General features: G+C 41.3%; 1 protein-coding gene across 1 annotated transcript in view; it reads left to right on the forward strand.

Moving 5' to 3' along the window:
* Ddr2 (discoidin domain receptor tyrosine kinase 2) overlaps positions 1-19,143 on the forward strand; it is a 127,732-nt gene that overhangs the window by 67,578 nt on the left and 41,011 nt on the right. The window contains exon 3 of the mRNA XM_055624500.1: positions 9,617-9,725. Coding sequence (XP_055480475.1) covers positions 9,644-9,725 — 82 coding nt within the window. The 5' untranslated portion in view covers positions 9,617-9,643. The remainder of the gene's footprint in view (positions 1-9,616; positions 9,726-19,143) is intronic.

Below are 19,143 nucleotides of genomic sequence, written 5' to 3' on the forward strand. Positions count from 1 at the left end.
GAAGAACCTGTCTGCGATGGGGATAAGCATTTAATGCTTTGCACTCTAGGTAAGCTCAGACACTTCTGAAGGTGGGATGGATAACAGAGAAGAAGGTGCGTTTTGCTAATATTCATGCATGAAGGCGCAAAGAACTCTACCACCTGTGAGTTCTGCTCTCTTTAAGGGGATTGGGAAGAACAGAGCTGTTGAAACTCCATTTTGTTAGCCAAAAGACCCCAGTGGTTGCCTGGTCTTCCAACTTTTCACATTATAACAGGCTAGAAACATGAAGGGATTTTCAAAAAAAATTAATGTTACTTGTTATAGCTACATTTACAAAGGAATTTCTGCTTATATCCATAGGTGCATCCATATTATCTAAAGTCATTCATTTACCTCCCTGCCTGCCTTTTACATGTCAGCTATCTTAAGTTATTATCTATAGTCTGTCTTTTATGACCCACCTCTCTATCATCTGTCCTTTCTCATCTACCTTTCATTTATAATCTATCAATCACTTATCAATTTATTTTTTATCTACACATCATTTACTGTCATCAATTATTTATTATTTTTCCATGTGTGTATATCAATCAACATTTATTGTATATCTATTAATTCATCTGCTTCTGTTATCTACCTATTATCTATATCTCTGTCTTTCTGTTTATCTACCATCTACTCATCTTTCCATCTATCCACCCATCTATTTCATCTATTATCTGTTGCATGTATTTAGTTCTGTCATGAAGAACAGACTTTGCAGTAGGGCTTGTATTTTGGACTGCAGAGACTGTGGTTTCCACCATCACAGGGAGCTAAGCCTTGCTCTGAGATTATGGAACATATGAATTAGATGAGAGGGTGACATTAGCTTTCTGCTCATTCAAAAGTTCAATAAAAACTTCGGCTTTGTTCTCTCTCTTACAAGACTATTACTGGGAAGTTTGTTCCCTGGGAGGTGCTCTGACTTACTAAGACAGTTGTATGAGACAGACATGGTCACAGGGATGCATAACCCTTGGATAGGAGCCTTAGGACTGGCCAAGAGTGAGCTATCTTGTAAGAGCTTGCTGTAGAACAAGCATGACCTTTCTCTATAACATGGCCTTGACTGTAGTTGAGAAACGTTTGTAAGTTCTTCTGCGTTCATAGATAATTTAGTAAAAAGTTGGACTTCCCAGACTCTTATTTTTATTTTCCTTCTGGAAGAGTTGCTCATTTCTGGGTGAGGATGCCACATTCCAGGCTGACTTTTCATTTTTCATTATGACTTCCTAGTATGCCCAAATCCTGGTGTGGACCATCCTGAGGTAGAGAGCCAATAATCTTCCAGAAGATCTTGCAGAGTTTATGAGAAGTCCTGAGCTGTGGTTTCCTCTATGTTCACTTAGGGGTATTTATTGAACACAGGGAAGGGAGGAGGGTTTTGAGTGTGAAGAGGGGGAAAAGGGGGGTTCTTACTGCATATTCTCTTTGAGCCACACTTCCATTGATGTCCCTTAGAAGGTGTCTGGCTGTGGGCATTAGGGTCACGGGAATCAATCAATGTTAATTGTTTTTCCTCCTCACTTCCTGGCCCAGGGCAGTAAAAATCAACCTCATTTTGAAGCAGGGAGAGCAGAATCCCTGATCTTAGATGACTCAGAGTCTGAATTGGTAGAATGTCAGATAGGTAAAGAAGCAAACTATACTCAGAGGGATGAATGGGAAAGAGCAGCCAGAGCGAGTAAGACTGTCTGGTCTGTGGGTGAAGCAACTGTGTTTTCCAGACATGTAGAAGGAAGATGGCAACTCCCCTCCATATGACTGTGACGACTGTGATGACTGTGATATGATACATTTGGAAGGGACGCAACATTCCAAACTAGAAAGATATGAGGTGGGAATGTCCAACCAATGCCTGGCCCAACCTGAGACCCACCCCATGAGAGAGAGCCAACCTCTGACACTAGTAATGATATTCTGCTATGCTCGAAGACAGTTGCCTAACATAGCTGTCCTCTGAGAGGCTTTACCCAACAGCTGGTCCAAATAGATGCTGAAGCTCACAGCCAAACATTGGGTGAAGCATAGGGAGTCTTGTAGAAACGTGGGCATGGAGGGGAGAGAAGGACCTGGAGGTAACAGGAGCTCCACAAGAAGATCAACAGAGCCAATTACCCAGAGCCCAGAGGGACTTGCGGAGACTGAAGCACCAACCAAGAACCATGTATAGATTGGACCTAGGGCCCATACACAGATATAGCCAATGGGAAGCTGAGACTTAAGGTAAGTTCCCTAGTAAGAGAGGGGGCTGTCTCCAAAATGAACTTTTTTGCCTACTTTTTGATGACTTTCCCCTGGCCAGGCTGCCTCGCCAGGCCTCAGTGGAAGAGGACAAGCTCAGTCCTGACGAAACTTGATGAGCTGGGGTGGGTTAGTGTGTGTGTGTGTCTCCCCTTCTCTGAGGAAAAGGGGAGGGGAAGGGAAAGAGGTAGGGTGGGACTGAAAGGAAAGGAGGGAGGGGGCTATGATTGGGATGCAAAGTGAATAAATAAATAAAATTTTTAATTAATTAAAAAAGATACAAGGTGATTCTTAACTATTTTGTGCTCCCACATGTAAGATGTACTGATCAGTACTATCTCTGAGTAGTCTAAGTGACTCTTGGAGATGTAAGCCATGTTGTCCCAACACCTCCCATTCTGTAATATGCAGGATTGCCTGGAAAGAAAGCATCCTGACATTTTGATAGCCCGATGACAGGAATAATGTTTTCTTCCTTTCTTTCTTTTTTGTTTTCATAAAAGCTGACAATAACCAAGAACACATTCTTCTTTAAAAAAAAAAAATCGAACAGTGGATTAGGATGCTGTCTTAGTGAATAATGGGCTTGTCGTAGAAGTGTAATGATTGGAGTTTGGATCTGCAGAACCCACATAAAAGCCAGGCGTCTGAGTGACAGCCTGCCTGAAATCTCAGGGCGTACAGGGAAATTCCTGGAGCAAGGTGGCTGGCTAGTCAGCCTAGCTACGTCCGTGAGCTCCTGTTCAGTGAGTGAGTCTGCCTCAGTAGATAAAGCGAAGAGTGATCCAGGAAGACAGTTGATGTCAACCTCTGTCCTCTCCACACAGGCTCACACATGCGCATGTACATTCACCTGTGTGTTTCCTTACACATGCAAGCACATACAGCAGTACGCCACACTCACACGGACATGAAACAGACTTACTGTGAATGAGACAGCCTTCACATTCCAATTATTCACAAGTCCTCTTGCCAAAGTCTGCACTCCATCCGGCACCTCCAGCTCTGAGAGAGTCATTGTTACCAGAATGCCAAAAGGTGATTCACCTTTTGAATCTTCTATCAATATATAACTGTGTGTGTCCTTAAAAATGTATGGCACGCTTCACAGAAACTTTGCAGCCTTCTTGTTCACCCAAAAACATGTCCCGAGTGGCAAGCCATGGGACTACACATAGCCGTACATCATTCTTTTTATTTTAAAGATGTGTTTATTTTGTGTGTATGAGTGGTTTGTCTGCATGCATGAATATGGGCCATGAGCCTGTGGTGCCCACAGAAGTCAGAAGAGAGCACTGGATTCCCCTGGAACCGGAGCTGTAGTGGGTCGTGAGCTGGTATGTGGGCGCTAGGAGAGAAACCCGAGTCCTCTGTCAGAGCAGTGAATGCTGTTGTGTGTTGACCACCTCTTCAGCGTCTAGAATTCATTCCTTTTCACCATCACGGAGTGTTATGTAGCAGGAACAGCTTAGTTTATAGCATCTCCCTGCGGATGGACACCTTCCCAAGTTTTTAAGTTAGAAAAACACACTTGTGCACATACGCCCCACGGGCATGCAGCTCTTTCTCCAGGACAAATAACAAGAAGGATCTGTGGTGCTAAGTTACCTCCTAATTCATAAACAATGGCTTAGTGTGGAACACGCACTTCACCACTTCACTGCTGGGCCCCGTGTCGTCACGCCTGAAAAGGGCGTGAGGCTGACTCAGGACTGCTTTGATGTCTGACATTCTGATTTTCTGAGCTGGAACACTCTCTGATCCAGCGTGCTGTTCCTTCGGTAAATGCTCTTCATTTACTCGGCCCAAGATTCTAGCAGCTTCTTTCAACAGAAGTTGTTTTGTTTCATAGTTTCAAATATTTATCTTTGTTTACTGCTTATCTGTCAAGTTTATAATATCTTTCTTTTTTTTTTGTCTCTGAGGTATTTTAAATTTTTACGGGAAATGTTATCATTTTATTTCTTCTATGGATTTTGCTCTCAATGTCTTTTTTTTTGTGCAAGCCTTTCTTTAGTTTATAGCAGATTATCATGTTTTCTTAATATCTTTCATTGTTTGGTGTTTACATTTTGAGCTCTTTATTTTTTGTGTGAGGTGTGAATATGCCCCCCCCCTCTTTTTGACGATGCTATTGAGTCATTGGAAATTTCATTGATTTTCCTATGTCTCTTGTTATCATATGTTTGTTTGTCAAATGCTTATTTATTAGTCAATGGCTTCTGGCTGCCCAGTCTCTTCTGACTTTGAGCCACTCACATGCTTAGAGGAATTTGCTGCACACCTTCCTGGAACAATTTATCCTCTGCTGCAGCCCTCAGTCTTGCTTTTTACTTTATTGTATTCAGATCCTCTTCATACGCCAAGACTGAAAGAGGAAGAAATGACATAGAGCATTTGGCCTGTCAGTTGCTTTCTGTATAACTTTTCAGTCTTTTATTTATTTATTTGCATAGTATAAGCTGTATGATGGTGGTGATTGTTGGAGTGATATCTTTGTGCACTTTGTGTTCAAATGCTGATTTCTGTCCTGGCAGAGATCTATTACAGGACTTTGAATTTTCATTATTATGAATCATCTCCTGTCTTAGTATTTTGTAAACATTGTTCTCTATCACCCATAAATGCTTTTCTCTATCACCTTTTGATTGGTCAAATAAAGAGCTGAATGGTCAATAGCTAGGCTGGACAGTTTAGGCGGGACTTCTGGGGCAGAGAGAGAGGGTCTCAGGTGGGGACCAGAGAGAGGAGTGAAGGATGAAGAAACATATGCCAAAAGAGACTATGATGGCAGATAGTGGGCCACCTGGTAGGTTGTAGGCCCAGACAGTTTTGTTAGGTTAATCTGAATAGGTGCCCAGCTAGAGTTCTTCAAGCTTATAATAAACATAAAAGTTTCCATGTCACTATTCAGGGATGGGATGGGTGTAGAAAACCGTGCATTACAGGTGATCTTGTCTGAGTCGTTTATGTTTATTCTTTGTGTTTACACATGTATGTGCGTGATTGCCAGTGCTGGCTGCCGCTCTTGATCACAGGTCTCCTTGCTTCGTTGAGGCAGGGGCTCAGACCGAGCTCAGAGCTCACTGATGTGCCTCAGTACCCTACACACTGAAAGTGAAGGATTTTTTTTTTTTTTTGTCTCGGCAAGGATTCTGGGAAATCAAACTGAGGTCCTCATGCTTCTGTAGAGTATGTTACTGCCTGAGTCATCACCCCAGCTCTTCTCTGATGTTTAAGTGTATGAATGAATACCTTGGGAAAGACATTAAAGGAATAATTACTAAATAATGAATGAAAGGCAATCCTCTGACCAGGGGCATTTGCATTGTGAATTTTATTTTTCTAAGAGTTGAAACGACTAAAAAAAGCTCATGTTGTTAGTCACAGGTATGCAGGGAGAAAAAACTTTCCCAACTGTTTATCATGTTTCCACATATGCTATGTGCTCTGTACATGTGTCAATGGCTAAATGCTGGCTCCCTAAGCCCAACAATGCAGAGGGTTTTGTCCTCTCATAAGAATCCTTGAGGAAAATTCCTTTTAGGGAAAAAAAAATCTGATTAGCCAGATATTTGAGTATTTGGGTCCATGATGGTATTTATCAGGCATCTCTGTTGTGTTTTTGAAACATAGTAACATTGAGAGTAAACATGGAACTTACAGAAGGGACACTAAATAGTCACAGTAGACATACATAGTTGCAAACATGATTACTAGTAGACAGAAAAACTATGTTTTCAGTGCACTGAGTAATTGAGTCACAATGATTCCCTGCAGAAGAAACCATTGAATAGACGCTTGGGCAGGTAAAGAGGAAAGAGCTTACCAGAGGCCCATAGGCAAAAGAAAATAGAAGAACTAAATGAGAAACTCCAGTGTGACTGAGCTGGAAAGTGAGGCAGAGGATACATAAAAGGATAGAATAGAATGACAGATGAAAGGAATGATGACAACAGCAGCGATGCCAGGTGGACTCTGGAGTCATGGGAACCTTAGAGCTATCTGCTTGTTTTGCTTCTGTGAGCTATAACCTGGAGTTTTAGCCACTCACTCCTCAGCTACATTATCTGTGAAAACATACATCACTGACTGAATATCAGTGAAATGGTTCCTGGGACACTAGACACATTTGCTACAAGGATAGGACATTTAGGTCTGTTATGCACTTCTGTTTTTGTTAGTTAGATACTGTTCACCTTTATTTTTAAGAAAAGGGAAAAGCCATCCCTAGTTCTAAAATATCACCATTAGTTTTAGAGATTCACAGTCTGAAACCAAGTAGCAATACCAAAATAAAAATCGGAACTTTTTGATTACCTATTAAGTCTGGTTTGGTCCAGTTAAAACTCATTTCTGAATATATAGTTTGTGTGAGAAGCTAATGATTAACAGATAACATCATAATATTACAGAGGTAAATTTGGTGTGTGGTCTGCTAAAGGGAAGGAGGCATGAGGTAAAGCAGATATTTTCCACAGGCCTGGGATGGGTTATGGAGAGTAGAAACGTATGTCCAGAAACTCTTGAGTAAGATGCCACAGACAGAGAATGTGCAATGGAGCCTTCTGCAAAAGCCTGCAGAGCAGAGACACTGGGCCTCAGCGCTTGCTAGATGGCTGCACGCCTAGCTCAGACCCCTGTGGAAGGACATCCTCAGATCATGGCCACGAGCAACACTTACTTCTGTGTTGTGTCTCCTGGGAGTGTTTTCCGGGAGACTGTACCGAAGCATATTTTCAAGCTTCTGGGGTTTCTAGAAATGACAGGTATTTGTCACACCCGAGTCAGTGAAATGAAAACATGCACACCATCGTTGGTGATCTCACAGGCCCTACCACCACAGAGTCACACTTATCTCTTCCATTTGACTTTCTTTGGCTCCATTTTCTTTAAAGGAAACCATCCAAGTATCTGACTTCGATTATTTTCAGGGCTGTTGAAATGGGTCAGTGGATATAGGTGATCGCCACCAAATCTGATGATCTGAGTTTGATCCTTGGAAACCACATGGAATGGACTCCAACAACTTGTCCTCAGACTGCCATTTACACTCACATGGACACAATGAATGGATGCATGGATGAATGAATTAGGAAATGTAGACATTTTTAAAAGATATTTTTAGGGGATGGTGAGATGGCTTACTGGGTAAAGGCACTTGCTGCAAAGTCTGACATCTTGAGGAGTTTGAATTCCAGAACACATGTGATAGGAGAAACTACTACAGGCTTCCCTCTCAGGATGCTTGCACACACGCACACACACACACACACACACACACACAAGTAAGTAAAACATTTTCAAATGGATCAACATGTTGCTTGTTTGGAAATCACCATATTTAAAGAGTACCATCTGCTTGTCTGTGTCAACCATTTTCTTTCTCCATCTCTCTTTCTGCCCATTAAAACCTGGCCTGTCTTTCAGGAACCCAACCAGTCTCTCCCTGAAGTCTTCCCTTTTCATTCCAGCTCACATGGATTCTCTTCTTAGTGTTTACCACTATCATCTGGCGGACAGAACAGCTTCATAGTTACAGAATCATCGTGAAGACAGTGCACAGAATTTTTGTGTGTAGCCGGGCGTTGTGGTGCACACTTGTAATCCCAGCACTCAGGGAGGCAGAAGCAGACGAATCTCTGTGAGTTTGAGGACAGCCTGGTCTACAATGTGGGTTCAGGACAACTAGGGCCATACCCAAAGAAACCCTGCCTCAAAAAAGAATTCCTATGTTCATGACATGAGTTAATATCTTACATTATTACAGTCTGTTTGTCAAAATGAGCGAACATTGTCGATGCATTCATTACTAAGGTCCACAACTCATTCTGACTTCCTTGGTTTTCTCCAGTGTCCTTTTTCTAGTCCAGGACTCATACAGTGTGGCACACGTCACATTTTCTTTAGCTGTCTCCTTCCCTTAGCTGTGATAGTTTCTCAGGCTCTCTTGTTCTGGATGACTGACAGCACTGAGGATCAGGAATTTTGTAGAGTGGCCCTCACTTACTATTTGTCTGCTGTTTTCCTTGTGATCAAACAAAAGCATGGTTTGTAGGTTGGGGCCATTGACCTAAGTGCCTTCCCATCACATCCTATCAAGGACACACACTGTCACGATGACTTTTCAGTGCTCACATTGACCATAATCACCTGGCACCAAGTTGTGTCGGCGTTCTTCACTGAAAAGATGCTCTCTTTTCCTTTCTCAGGCTCATGCTGCTTTCATTGAAAACAAGTCACTGTGTGTAACTTGTATGTAAGGAACTGGGAGTGGAGAGGTGGCGAGACTCCACTTCCTTAAGAGCAGATTAGTTACATAAATTATTTGGAATTCTTTCTCATGGGAAATGGACTGTTCTCCTAATTTGTTTATTCAGTCATTTATTTACATCAGCATGGATTTGGGGATATTTATTTTATACTCTGAGTTATAATCTAATATTCCCTTATTTATTTTGTTCATCAAATTGTTCCAGTTTTCATTGCACGCTTGTGTGTGTGTGTGTGTATGTGTGTGTGTGCACATACAGCATGTTTTCTAGGCTTATCTTGTATATTTCCTGACCCAATCTTAGACTCAACCATTTATTCTAAAGAACTCTGATTCCTTGGAAAATTGGAAAATGGGATTAAAAACCAAGATCCGGGGCACTTGGTTTGCATTGTCAATGGACGTTCACTGCAAGGGTGCTGTTGTCTCTAGGCCCTTTCGGGTGACTAAGTGAGGGTCAATGCATATGTATTATAGTCACGTGTGTACATACAAACACCTACAAAAAAATTCACATGTAACTACCTGTGCCTCTGTTGAGCTAGATATATACTGATATGTCCATATCTAATCCATTGTCACATGATCACTCTGGAGGAAACTTAAAAACAAGCAAAACTAAGCCCTGCATAGCCCTTCAAAGCTAATGCCTTGAAACCGGATTAAAGTGAAGACTTGAAGAGCCTTAAAAACAGGTTAAGGTTATTGCATGTTTTTCTTGGCTTGCTGTTGAAATTTAGCCTTGATAATATGAAAACATTAGCTGATATTATAAATATAAATTTTATTTTATTGGTACCATTTGGTATCCACCTCAGTGATACGTTGCTACCTGTGTGTAGTTTTGCTGATTTTAATTCTAAGAGTGAGTGGTTTACCCTAATAGAATTGGAAAATTCTTACAGTAGATGGTCCCTGGGTGTGTGATTTGAATTCTCTAAATATGGAAATAAACATTGTAAGAATCCCAAGTTATCTGTGAAGATTGTGTTCATAGGTTCATATGGAAACCTGCATTACTCATTTCTCTTCCTTCTCTTTCTGTTTCCTTGCATTATTGGTGTGCCGCAGACTCCAGATCCAACTCCATCTTCCAAAATGATCCCGATTCCCAGAATGCCTCTGGTGCTGCTCCTGCTCTTGCTCATCCTGGGTTCTGCAAAAGCTCAGGTTAATCCAGGTAACATGGCCACTACTCGGTTAGATGCCAAGGACCAGGTGCCTGCACAGACCTGTCAGTGGTTTTCCTAGAAAGAGTTCTGCCAAGGGAACTCATAGTGTCAGTTTTTGTCCGCTGCGTGGTGAAACATGGGAAGTCAGAAACAGAAAATCATACTAGTTCCCTCTCCATATGTAATGTATTGGGTATTATGCAGAGCGGAGCGGCTTTGTATTTCAAATAGCAAAAATTACTATGTATGTACGAAGGTAAAATCATGAAATTTCAAATGATACGTTTTATTTATTTACTCATCTGTTGAGGGGCATCAAGTTTGATTTCATATGTTTCATATTCTGAATAATACTGAAATAGAAATGGCAGACAAGTGTCTAAAAAATGGAAGAAGGAATGGCTACTTGCTGCTGTGTATTTTGGGGAAAATGAGAGAGAAATTTTAGATGTGGCCGAGACCTTCTTTTGGTTTGCTTGCCCATTGGATGTCTTCTGTTTGGGTTTTACTTGAGTGTCCTCTTATACTTTGGGGACACTGATTCTGTGGGATTCCAGGTTCCCAGGATCCCAGGTTGTCTCTTGTCCTCATAGGATGTGACTGTGTTCAAAACAGATGTGTGAGATGAATCTTTTAAGTCAATATGTTTTTGGTGTTGTAGCTCATGTATCTTTTAACTTTAACCTAACGTATATGGTTGTATCATTTGTTACATAGCAATGTTGCTTAACAGTCCTTAACGGCTCAGCAACTTCAGAAAGAGTGTTTGTTTTGCTCACAAGCTTGTAATAGGATGGTTTATGCTGTGCTTGGTTGGACTGTACTTTGACCTGTCTTGGTGTATTTTCCTATCTGGGAGTCAGCTGGCCAATGGCTCATCTAGGATCACCTTTGCCCCGATGTAGGGCAGTTTGTTTGTTGCTCTGTGGATTCCTCTAGCTGGCTGGCTGGCTATGTTTTCATGGAAATTGCACAAGAACATGAGTAGAAGTGGGAATGTGCAAACAATCTTTCAATTCACTGCTCAAATTATGTTTGTTAAGGCCTTATCGGTAGGGATAAGGGCTGGAGCTTGGTGGTGATAGTCCACTAAAACCCTGTTTCAATTCCCAGCACTGAGGGTGACCTCCCTGGTCAATGCCCATCACATATCTGTTCCCAGAGTCCTTAAGAACAAAAAAACAATGTACATGGTAAAGAGAGAAGTAAATATTTTAAATCATATTTTACATTTTCCAAAAATATAAACATATGAAAACACACATATCTTAGTGTTCAGTTTGATGGGTTTTTTTTACAAACCCAACAAAACCATTCAGACATGTCTAACCTGAAGCAGACGGTAGCTATGAATGTGGGCTCACACAAATTGCACACTTACATAAAGCGCGAGTTTCTTTTCAGTATGATCTTTTTGAGTATGTACCTCTTGAATGTAAACTTTGTGGATGATGACATTGTGTGGCAATAGCAAAAGGTTGGACGGCCCTGGCAGTGAGCTATACTTCATATATAAGAAACAGAAGCATCGTGGAATGCTTTCTCCTACCCAGCTCGGGTTACAGGCATTTTGTTACTTTCCAGCAAGAAAGATTAGTTTTGCCTGCTTGTGTTTTATCTAAATGGAGGCATATGATGCTTGGATGCGGTGCCTCGCTTCTTTAACTGAACGTTTTCTCTACAGCAGTCATTCCATGGCTACACGCACTGGTTGCCTGCCCATCCTTGCTGTTGTATAATGTTGCTTTGTTTGTGTACTTCATTTTCGTGATTGACGATGGATGGGAATTTGGATAGTTTAAAGTTCAGGCCTATTGTGAAGAAATCTTCCATATTCTTGTATACAGTTTGTGGTAAGGACATATACTCAATTTTCTTGAGTTTATTGCCAGACATGGAATTCCTGGGGCACTGTAACATGTCATTTAATGTTCTTCATAATGCCGTAGAGTTTCCCAAAGTGATTTTTACCCACTTAGCCTCCCATAATAGTATGTAGAGTTCAATTTTTCTGCTAGCTGTAATTACATTCTCAAGGGTATGTTCATCTTGTCTTTTTACTAGCATAATGGCACATTTGTGAGAGTGCCTCCCCCAACCAATTCCATATCCATGGGCTATTCTTTATATCCTTAATAGGAACCACAATCAAAATTCCTTTTTTAAAAAAAAGTCAAAGAATTGTTGTTTGAGTGGATTCAATGCCTTTTTCTATTATTATAATAAGCTTAGTAAGAGGGACCTCAGATCTTAACATGGATGCCTCTGTATTTTTCTGCTTTGTATTCCTCTTACCTATAAAGTTAGGACGTCTCCTATGATAAGGTTTTCTGTTCTGAGCTTCAACGAAGAGGGCAAAGAAGAGGGCAAAGCTTCAAAGAAGAGTGCACACAGTGCCTGGGTACTGGGTGTCATCATGGAGGCTGCTATCTCTGGGTGCATTTAGCGATTAAACCAAGAAAACCAGCTTCCAGTGCTAGAATATGATGTGTTGCAATCCTGGAGCAGGAAGCAGGCTTTCTGAAGGCAATTTGGTCAGGTATTTCTGTTGTCTCTTTCTGCCAGCACAGAGAAATAGATGTCTTAATTTTAAAAGTTTTTTTTTTCCTAGGAATATGCTACATATCAAAGGACTAGCCCTTCTTTCTGCCACCCCCTTTCATTTTACCAGGTTAAACTGGAGATGAGGATGTAACGCAGAGAGGAATTTTCCATCCTGCCCCAGTTTTAAATGGTTGTCTTGGAAGCTGGGGCTCATGGAGTTGTATAGTTTAGCCACTGCTTAATGCAAAGTAGGTACATAATAAATAGTAGTTGATTTATAGGAGACTCTTCAGGGCTTCCTGCTGTTGTTTCCCAAAGACGGAGGCAATTGGAAGTACCAGTTGTAACTAAAGCTACTCAGTGAGCGCTGGGTCTTAGATTTTCACACAGGTGAGCCAAACTGTGTAACAGAGAGACTTGGACTATAAGCAAAGGTTGCATGACCAACTGTTAGCAGTTGTAGATTTAAGGCCATTTCAGAAGGGACCAGAAATCCTATCCTAATCAGGCACAAGCCAAAATTCATTTAAAATTGTTAAAAAGAAAAAGAAAAAGAAACTGAACTCAGCAACTCAAATAACAATTTAAAAATCCGAACATTCTAACACAATACTAGCTAAAGGTATACTAACTTTGTTCTTATACACTGGGGAGTAATGGGAAAAATGTTAAGGCCTCCTGCCCCCTTTAATTAAATCATTGTGTTTCTTTTAGGGCAGAAAACTTTGTAACGCAGTAAAAAAACAAAAAACAAAAAAAAAAAACAAAACAGTGCAGTTCATAATGTACCGCAGTCTGAAATCTGAGCCTCATGGCTTCGGACAGGAGGCAGCATTTGTTCGCGCAGGGGACCTGCGTGCATGCTCAGGGCAAAGTGCGTGTATTTTGGGCTAAGGAGCAAGGTTCCAGTGACACGGCTGTGCAACATGGGTGAGCACTGCCAGAAACGCGCAGCCGTTACGCATTTGATTTTGAGTTGATCTTTGTCAGTGCACTTTCGAAAGCCCTTCATTGTTGCCAATACTTTCAAATTTCCTATACTCCTTTACTCCCCAACCTCACCTCCACCCCAAACATGATATTGTGACCCATAGTGTAAGATGGCAGGTTCTAAAATCTGAGCTTTGGCAAAGGAGTTGGTAAGTCCGATGATGCTATTGACGTTTCCAGAGAGGGCAGTGTTCAAAGTGGCCAGAGAAGCTGCGGAGTAGACTCTGGAAGCTGCTATGCGAAATACTGAGATGCAGTATGTTCCAGCCCTGGAGTTCTGGCGGTGTGCTAGCAACCTTTCAGTTCCAACAGTAACAAACTGTTACTGTTAGCAATTGTCAGTCTGATGGAGGAAGGACTAGAAGAACTGAGGACAACATCTTCCAGCAGAATTACAATTTAGAAGTTAGCTAATGGCATTTCCACACCCAGCAAAAAGCTATACCATGAGTTTCTCCAAATTGTCTTTACAAGTTAGCAAGTCAGTTTGGGTGGGATTGGAAAATTCTGATGAATGATTTGAAGTTCGTTTAGAAAAAAGAATTAGCTTTATTATGTATTTGTTCATTCACTTATTATTTATTTAATTAGCTTATAACTATAAGTTAAATAAGTTTGAGGCTCAACTTGAAGCCAAAGAGTAGCATAAGGTTAAGAGGAGCACACAGGGCTCATGCTCAGAATCTTAGTCTCATCATTTATCATTGTGATAAATGAAGTCCTGAGGTAGAAGGCCTTCAGTGCCTGTTGGGGAAGGAGGTGGTTTCCTCCCAGATCAATGCTCCAGGAGCCTAACAACTCGTGAGACTCATTAAATATTATTTAAAAATACCTAGGCCATATAGCTAGGCTCTTCTCTAACTAGCTCCTGACTTAAAATAATCCATTTTACTAATCTACATTTTGCCACATGATTGGTAACCTGCACTCAGGTGCCATGCATGTCCATTTTCCTCACATCTTGCTGGCTGAATCTTCTGTGCCTTGCTCTCACCCAGAATCCTCTCTGCTCTCCAGATATCCCACCTGCTATTTCCTGCCTCTGCTATAGGCCATAGGTTTTTTTTTAATTTATGTGTGTTGCATCCATACATTACGTAATAAATTCCTTTTACAAGAGATAGCTAACCCTGGAAAAGAAACTGAAGCCCTGGGGATGCTCTGGGTCCCTTCTGTACCAAGATGTCCGCTTACTCCTACTTCCTTGACTTCCATCAAGGCTGATGCATGTTGTCTCTTCTATATATTTCCAAATTGAAAAATTATCTTTACTTCCCTGGGTTCTCACTATTCATGTTTCAAGAGAGATTTTGAGAGTTTAAGTAATTGTCTCTCTCTGTCTCTGTATCTCTTTCTCCTTCTCTAATGGTTGAAACAGAGCCCTGGGAGGGAGAGATGTAAAAAGCAAGAAAGAGACCTTTCTGGATGAATTTCTCTCAAATGAGCAGTACTAGATGGGCTCTTTCTTTCTTGCATGTTTGTTTGTCAAGTCTAGCCCTGGGTGGCCTCTGGTATCCTTCCTTCCAGTAAAGGAATCTTCCTCTGGGAACAGCAAAACTCAGCTGCCCCATGAGTTTTCTTGATTACATCAAGTAGGGTAAAAGAGACTGTAAACTGCAGAGCTCAACAAAATCATCAACTGATAGTCAAAAACTGTCTTGTATCTTCCTAGTACCATTTTAAATAGTGTTAACAATGTAATCTTCAGAATGATGTAACGAGAATGCAGTATTGTTACTGCTGTAGAATGGAGGTCCACAAATATTAGGTGAAAATTAAAGGTTATAGACGAAGCAGAGAAGCCAAGATGGGATCCCATCTAGCGCTAGAAAGATGATAAACCTTGACCTCTGAGCCTCACTGTCTCCTGCAGATAGTGAGACCACAGAATATCAGTGTAGAGGAGTGAATAATGGGACAGCTGTGTGTGCATAGATACTGAGAAGCCACTGAAATTGAATCTCAAATGTGATTTGTGGAAGCAAAAGTGTGTTTTGTAAAAGAAAAGTTCTCTATCACTGGATATTTAACAGGCGCTGGTCAGTTCTTGGAAACTGAAGAAAGACTGGTTTAATATAGTCTTCTACAAATGAGGAAACTGAGTGCTATGGCTGTGCCATTTCTGTGGCTGTGATAAGGTGCCCCGAACAAAAGGAACACTGGTTAGGAAGTTTGGTTTATAGTTGTAGGTTATAGTGCATCACTGAAAGAAAATCAAGACAGGAACTCAAGCAGCTAGTTCCATAACGCCCACATTCAAGAGCAGAAAAATAAATAAATAAGTGTATCTTGCTGCTTGCTCTTGTTCAGCCAGCTTCTTTCATTATTATATAGTTCAGAACCGACTGCCTAGGCAATGGTGCCACCCACAGTGGGCTGGGTCAATCAGCAAACAAAGCAGTCCCCTGCAGATATGCCCATAGGCCAACCTGATCTAGACAATTACTCACTGAGGCTGTCTTCCCAGGTGACTCTAGATTTTATCCCATTTGCATTTAAAATTAATTGGCTTACAGGTTCACAGAGACCAAATGATTGGAGGAAACACCTCTTGGGAAAAATTATTGCTACATTTAACTTTGTATCTAGGCTTTGTATCTAGGCTTTGTGAGTGAGCCTGTCAGGTTTTCAGTTTTTGAGTATCCTCAGTCTTCTTATCTATCACTGGTCACCCCCTAAGGGGTATTGTGAAGATCAAGATAATGCAGGTAAAGGACATGGCATAACTCCCAAAACATGAGGCTTGCTTAAGAGACCTTCCTGGATGAATTCCTGAAGCTTATTTATTGTATTATGATGATCACAGTCTTCATTGGTAATTTTATTACTCTACATTGTCTTATGTGTTTGAAATTATGTAAGATATAGGCTTTTTTGTTGGTAGTTCCTGGGTCTTACATCTTAGGATGAAGGAGCTCCAAGCACATTTGTTGGGCAAGCACAGCATTTTACCGAAAGTATCAGGTAGATTCTTATCTGAACTCTGACGTTTTGCTTGTATTTTTTTTACTTTTCAACCCTGAGTCTCAGGTCTCAAGCTTTCAAGAAGTGGATAGTTGTTGTAGTGCAAGAGAGGCTAGAACTTCTCTTTCTGGATTCAGTGGAGCCAAAGCCCTTGGAGATTCAGGCTAAGCCTCCGGGCCAGGAGCATGATCATGTGACTGCAATCAGAGGACTGTACGCAGATCCTTTCTTGGGCCTCCTTTCTTTGCTAGGGCCTGTGGACTCTGATTTGAGTACTACTCCTGTACTGAGAGGCTAAGAGCCTACATGAGGACCCTCAAGTCTGACAGGAGCGTATAAGGTGTCAGTGTCTCCGCTTACTGTGGGGACCTAGCATTGAGGTGTCTAAAGTCAAGCGTCACTACTGCTTTAAGTCATTTTTCTTAGCAATGCCTCTTCTAAGAGCTGACAAAAACTCCAAGGCCTTGAAGCCCATATCATTAAGATATGCAATAGGTGTAGTTTGTGTGTGTGTGAGTGTGTGAGTGTGTGTGTGTGTGTGAGTGTGTGTGTGTGTGTGTGAGTGAGTGTGTGTATGAGAGAGAGAGACAGACACAGACACAGAGACACAGAAACAGATGCACAGAGAAAGTTTGAGGTTAAATTTAAGGTCTCATGACTGCTAGCAAATGCTCAAGCACTGACTTAAATCTCTAGTTCTTTTTACTTTACTTTTATTAATTTTTTTAAATGAAGGTTCTTACTAAATTGCTTAGATGGGCCCAAGTACACAACATAGCCCAGGCTAGCTCTGACCTTGGGGTTTATTTGTGACAGCTTGGAGTATATGTGCATGTCACAATGTCCAGTAAATTTATTTATATATTTATAATTATGTTCACATGTTGCCTAAGTTCGTCAAATATCCAATGTCTTGCTAGTTGAAATGCTAAGATGTGTCAGTGAGCTAACAATGAAGACATTTGCCAGTCCAGGTGACAAGAGGAAGGCAATGCAATGCATTTGAGTATGAGGAAAGTCATGAGGGCACACATGAACAACAAAATAGGAAGACAGGAATGATTTTCAGTAAGGGGTCTCAAGGGCAAAGGTGTGCCAGGGTGACACAATAAACAGGCAAACTCTAATTTTGAAATCTTCGGCGTATGCCAAATATTTCAGGACCCCAGCTCTCATCTCCTCCCTAGGACTAAGGTCCAAGCTGTACTCTCCCAGGAGGCAGATTTCTTGTGCTATTATATTTCAATGGCCCTGGGACCGGGACATTGTAAAGTTTAGGTCAGTAGTAGCCTTCCTTGAGCCTTCTTTCCAGATTGTTTTTCTACTTGGAGGTCTTTCTGACCTTTGCGACTTTGCTTTCAACAGTGTGGCAACTGCTTGCTATCAGAAGTGTGTGCTGACAGAGTGGTGAATAGATGGTGACCATGGAAGTTAAAGGTCAGGATTCTACTTCTAGTTCTGCTGTGGTTCAATGCTATGACCTTAAATACTAAAGTAAGTCTTTGTACCTCGCTGTAATCGCCAGCTACTTGATGGTATAAAAAATACCTGGAACAGGGCAATGTTATGAAGAAAAAAATGTTTGTTTACTCATAGTTTGGGAGGTTCAAGAGCATGGTGGATGACAGTGGCAGAAGTGTGTGCAACAAGAGAGCTAGACAGTGCCAACTTCAGTCCTAGATAACAGCCTACCATGGAGCTCTGTGAGAACTAGCTTACTTTCTGAGGATGGGCCCCTCAGCGACCCAAGGCCTTCCCATGAATCCTCACCTCTTAAAGTTCCATCAGTTTCCAGATTGCCACACTGGGGACCACGTTCCCACCGCAATACGTGGACCCCTTGGGACCAAATAAAACCCAAAAAGCACTGTTATTTTTTTTTTGTTGTTGTTGTTGTTTTTTTTTTTTTTTTTTTTTTTTTTACCAGTTATAAGGTAGAGAATGTAACTTTACTATTTTCGTTCACAAGATTACTTCTAGGTCTGGGGTGGGTGGGGAACTATAGGAGAAGGTGAATGTAGTAAGTGAAGAGGAAAGGACTTCGGAAAAATATATGCAAAATCTGATTTGACATTTGTATCGTTGGGAAGAGAAAATAATTAAAACAATCCAGACACTGTATGTACAAGGTTTGTATCAAACAGATAACAGAGAGGGAAAAGGAGATACAAGTGACCATTATCTTTACCGTATTCTCCAAGAACGACTTGTGTTGTTAGTGGGAATGTGGCTTCTGCCAGCCCTAGGCTGTGGTCATCCTGACTCCAAAGGGACAGAACAAAAGCAGGGTATGTGTTCTAGGGTAGGGTGACTGTTGATTTAGCTTTTGGTTTTAGCAAGTCTCTGAGGAGCAAGGATGTAGCAAAATAAGCCTTTCAGGGTTTTTGGTGGTTTGGACACAAACAGTTAAAGTAAAACAAAAGTTATAGTGGTTAAATCTTTGAGGTTTGTGTGTGTTTTTTATGGGCTTATGTGGGTGGTGATAAATTGTTAAATAATATGCAACTTTTTCTTCTGATTGGCGTTGGCCTTTTTCTGTTTTTCTGTGGTGACGATCTCCCACACACATGGTGGGTGCTTGTTGCCATGCTTGCCTTATGAAAGCAATCAATAAATACTTGAGTATGAGGATAGAGAGGGTAGAAATGAAAGTCAAGGGACTTTTAGGCTCTCTCTGTTTTTCTGCAAGGAAAAAAGTATAAACTGTGAAACCCGATTTCAGCAAGATGTTCGGGAAGTTGAGATGAAGGCCGTGGGAACTGTGAGTCCTTTAACAGTGGATGCTAAGTGTAGAGAGAGTAAATCAGAGGGGGAAGGGTAAACTGAGGTCTCCTAGCTATAATCAATTCCCAGTCTCCTTAGGTCTGAGTAGAGATACTCCCTTCCCACTTAAAGAGATGAAATAGCACAGGAGTGAGAGGCCTTTGC

Source organism: Psammomys obesus, unplaced genomic scaffold, assembly GCF_907164565.1.
Source record: "Psammomys obesus unplaced genomic scaffold, mPsaObe1.curated_primary_1811, whole genome shotgun sequence".
In the NCBI taxonomy this organism is placed as follows: domain Eukaryota; kingdom Metazoa; phylum Chordata; class Mammalia; order Rodentia; family Muridae; genus Psammomys; species Psammomys obesus.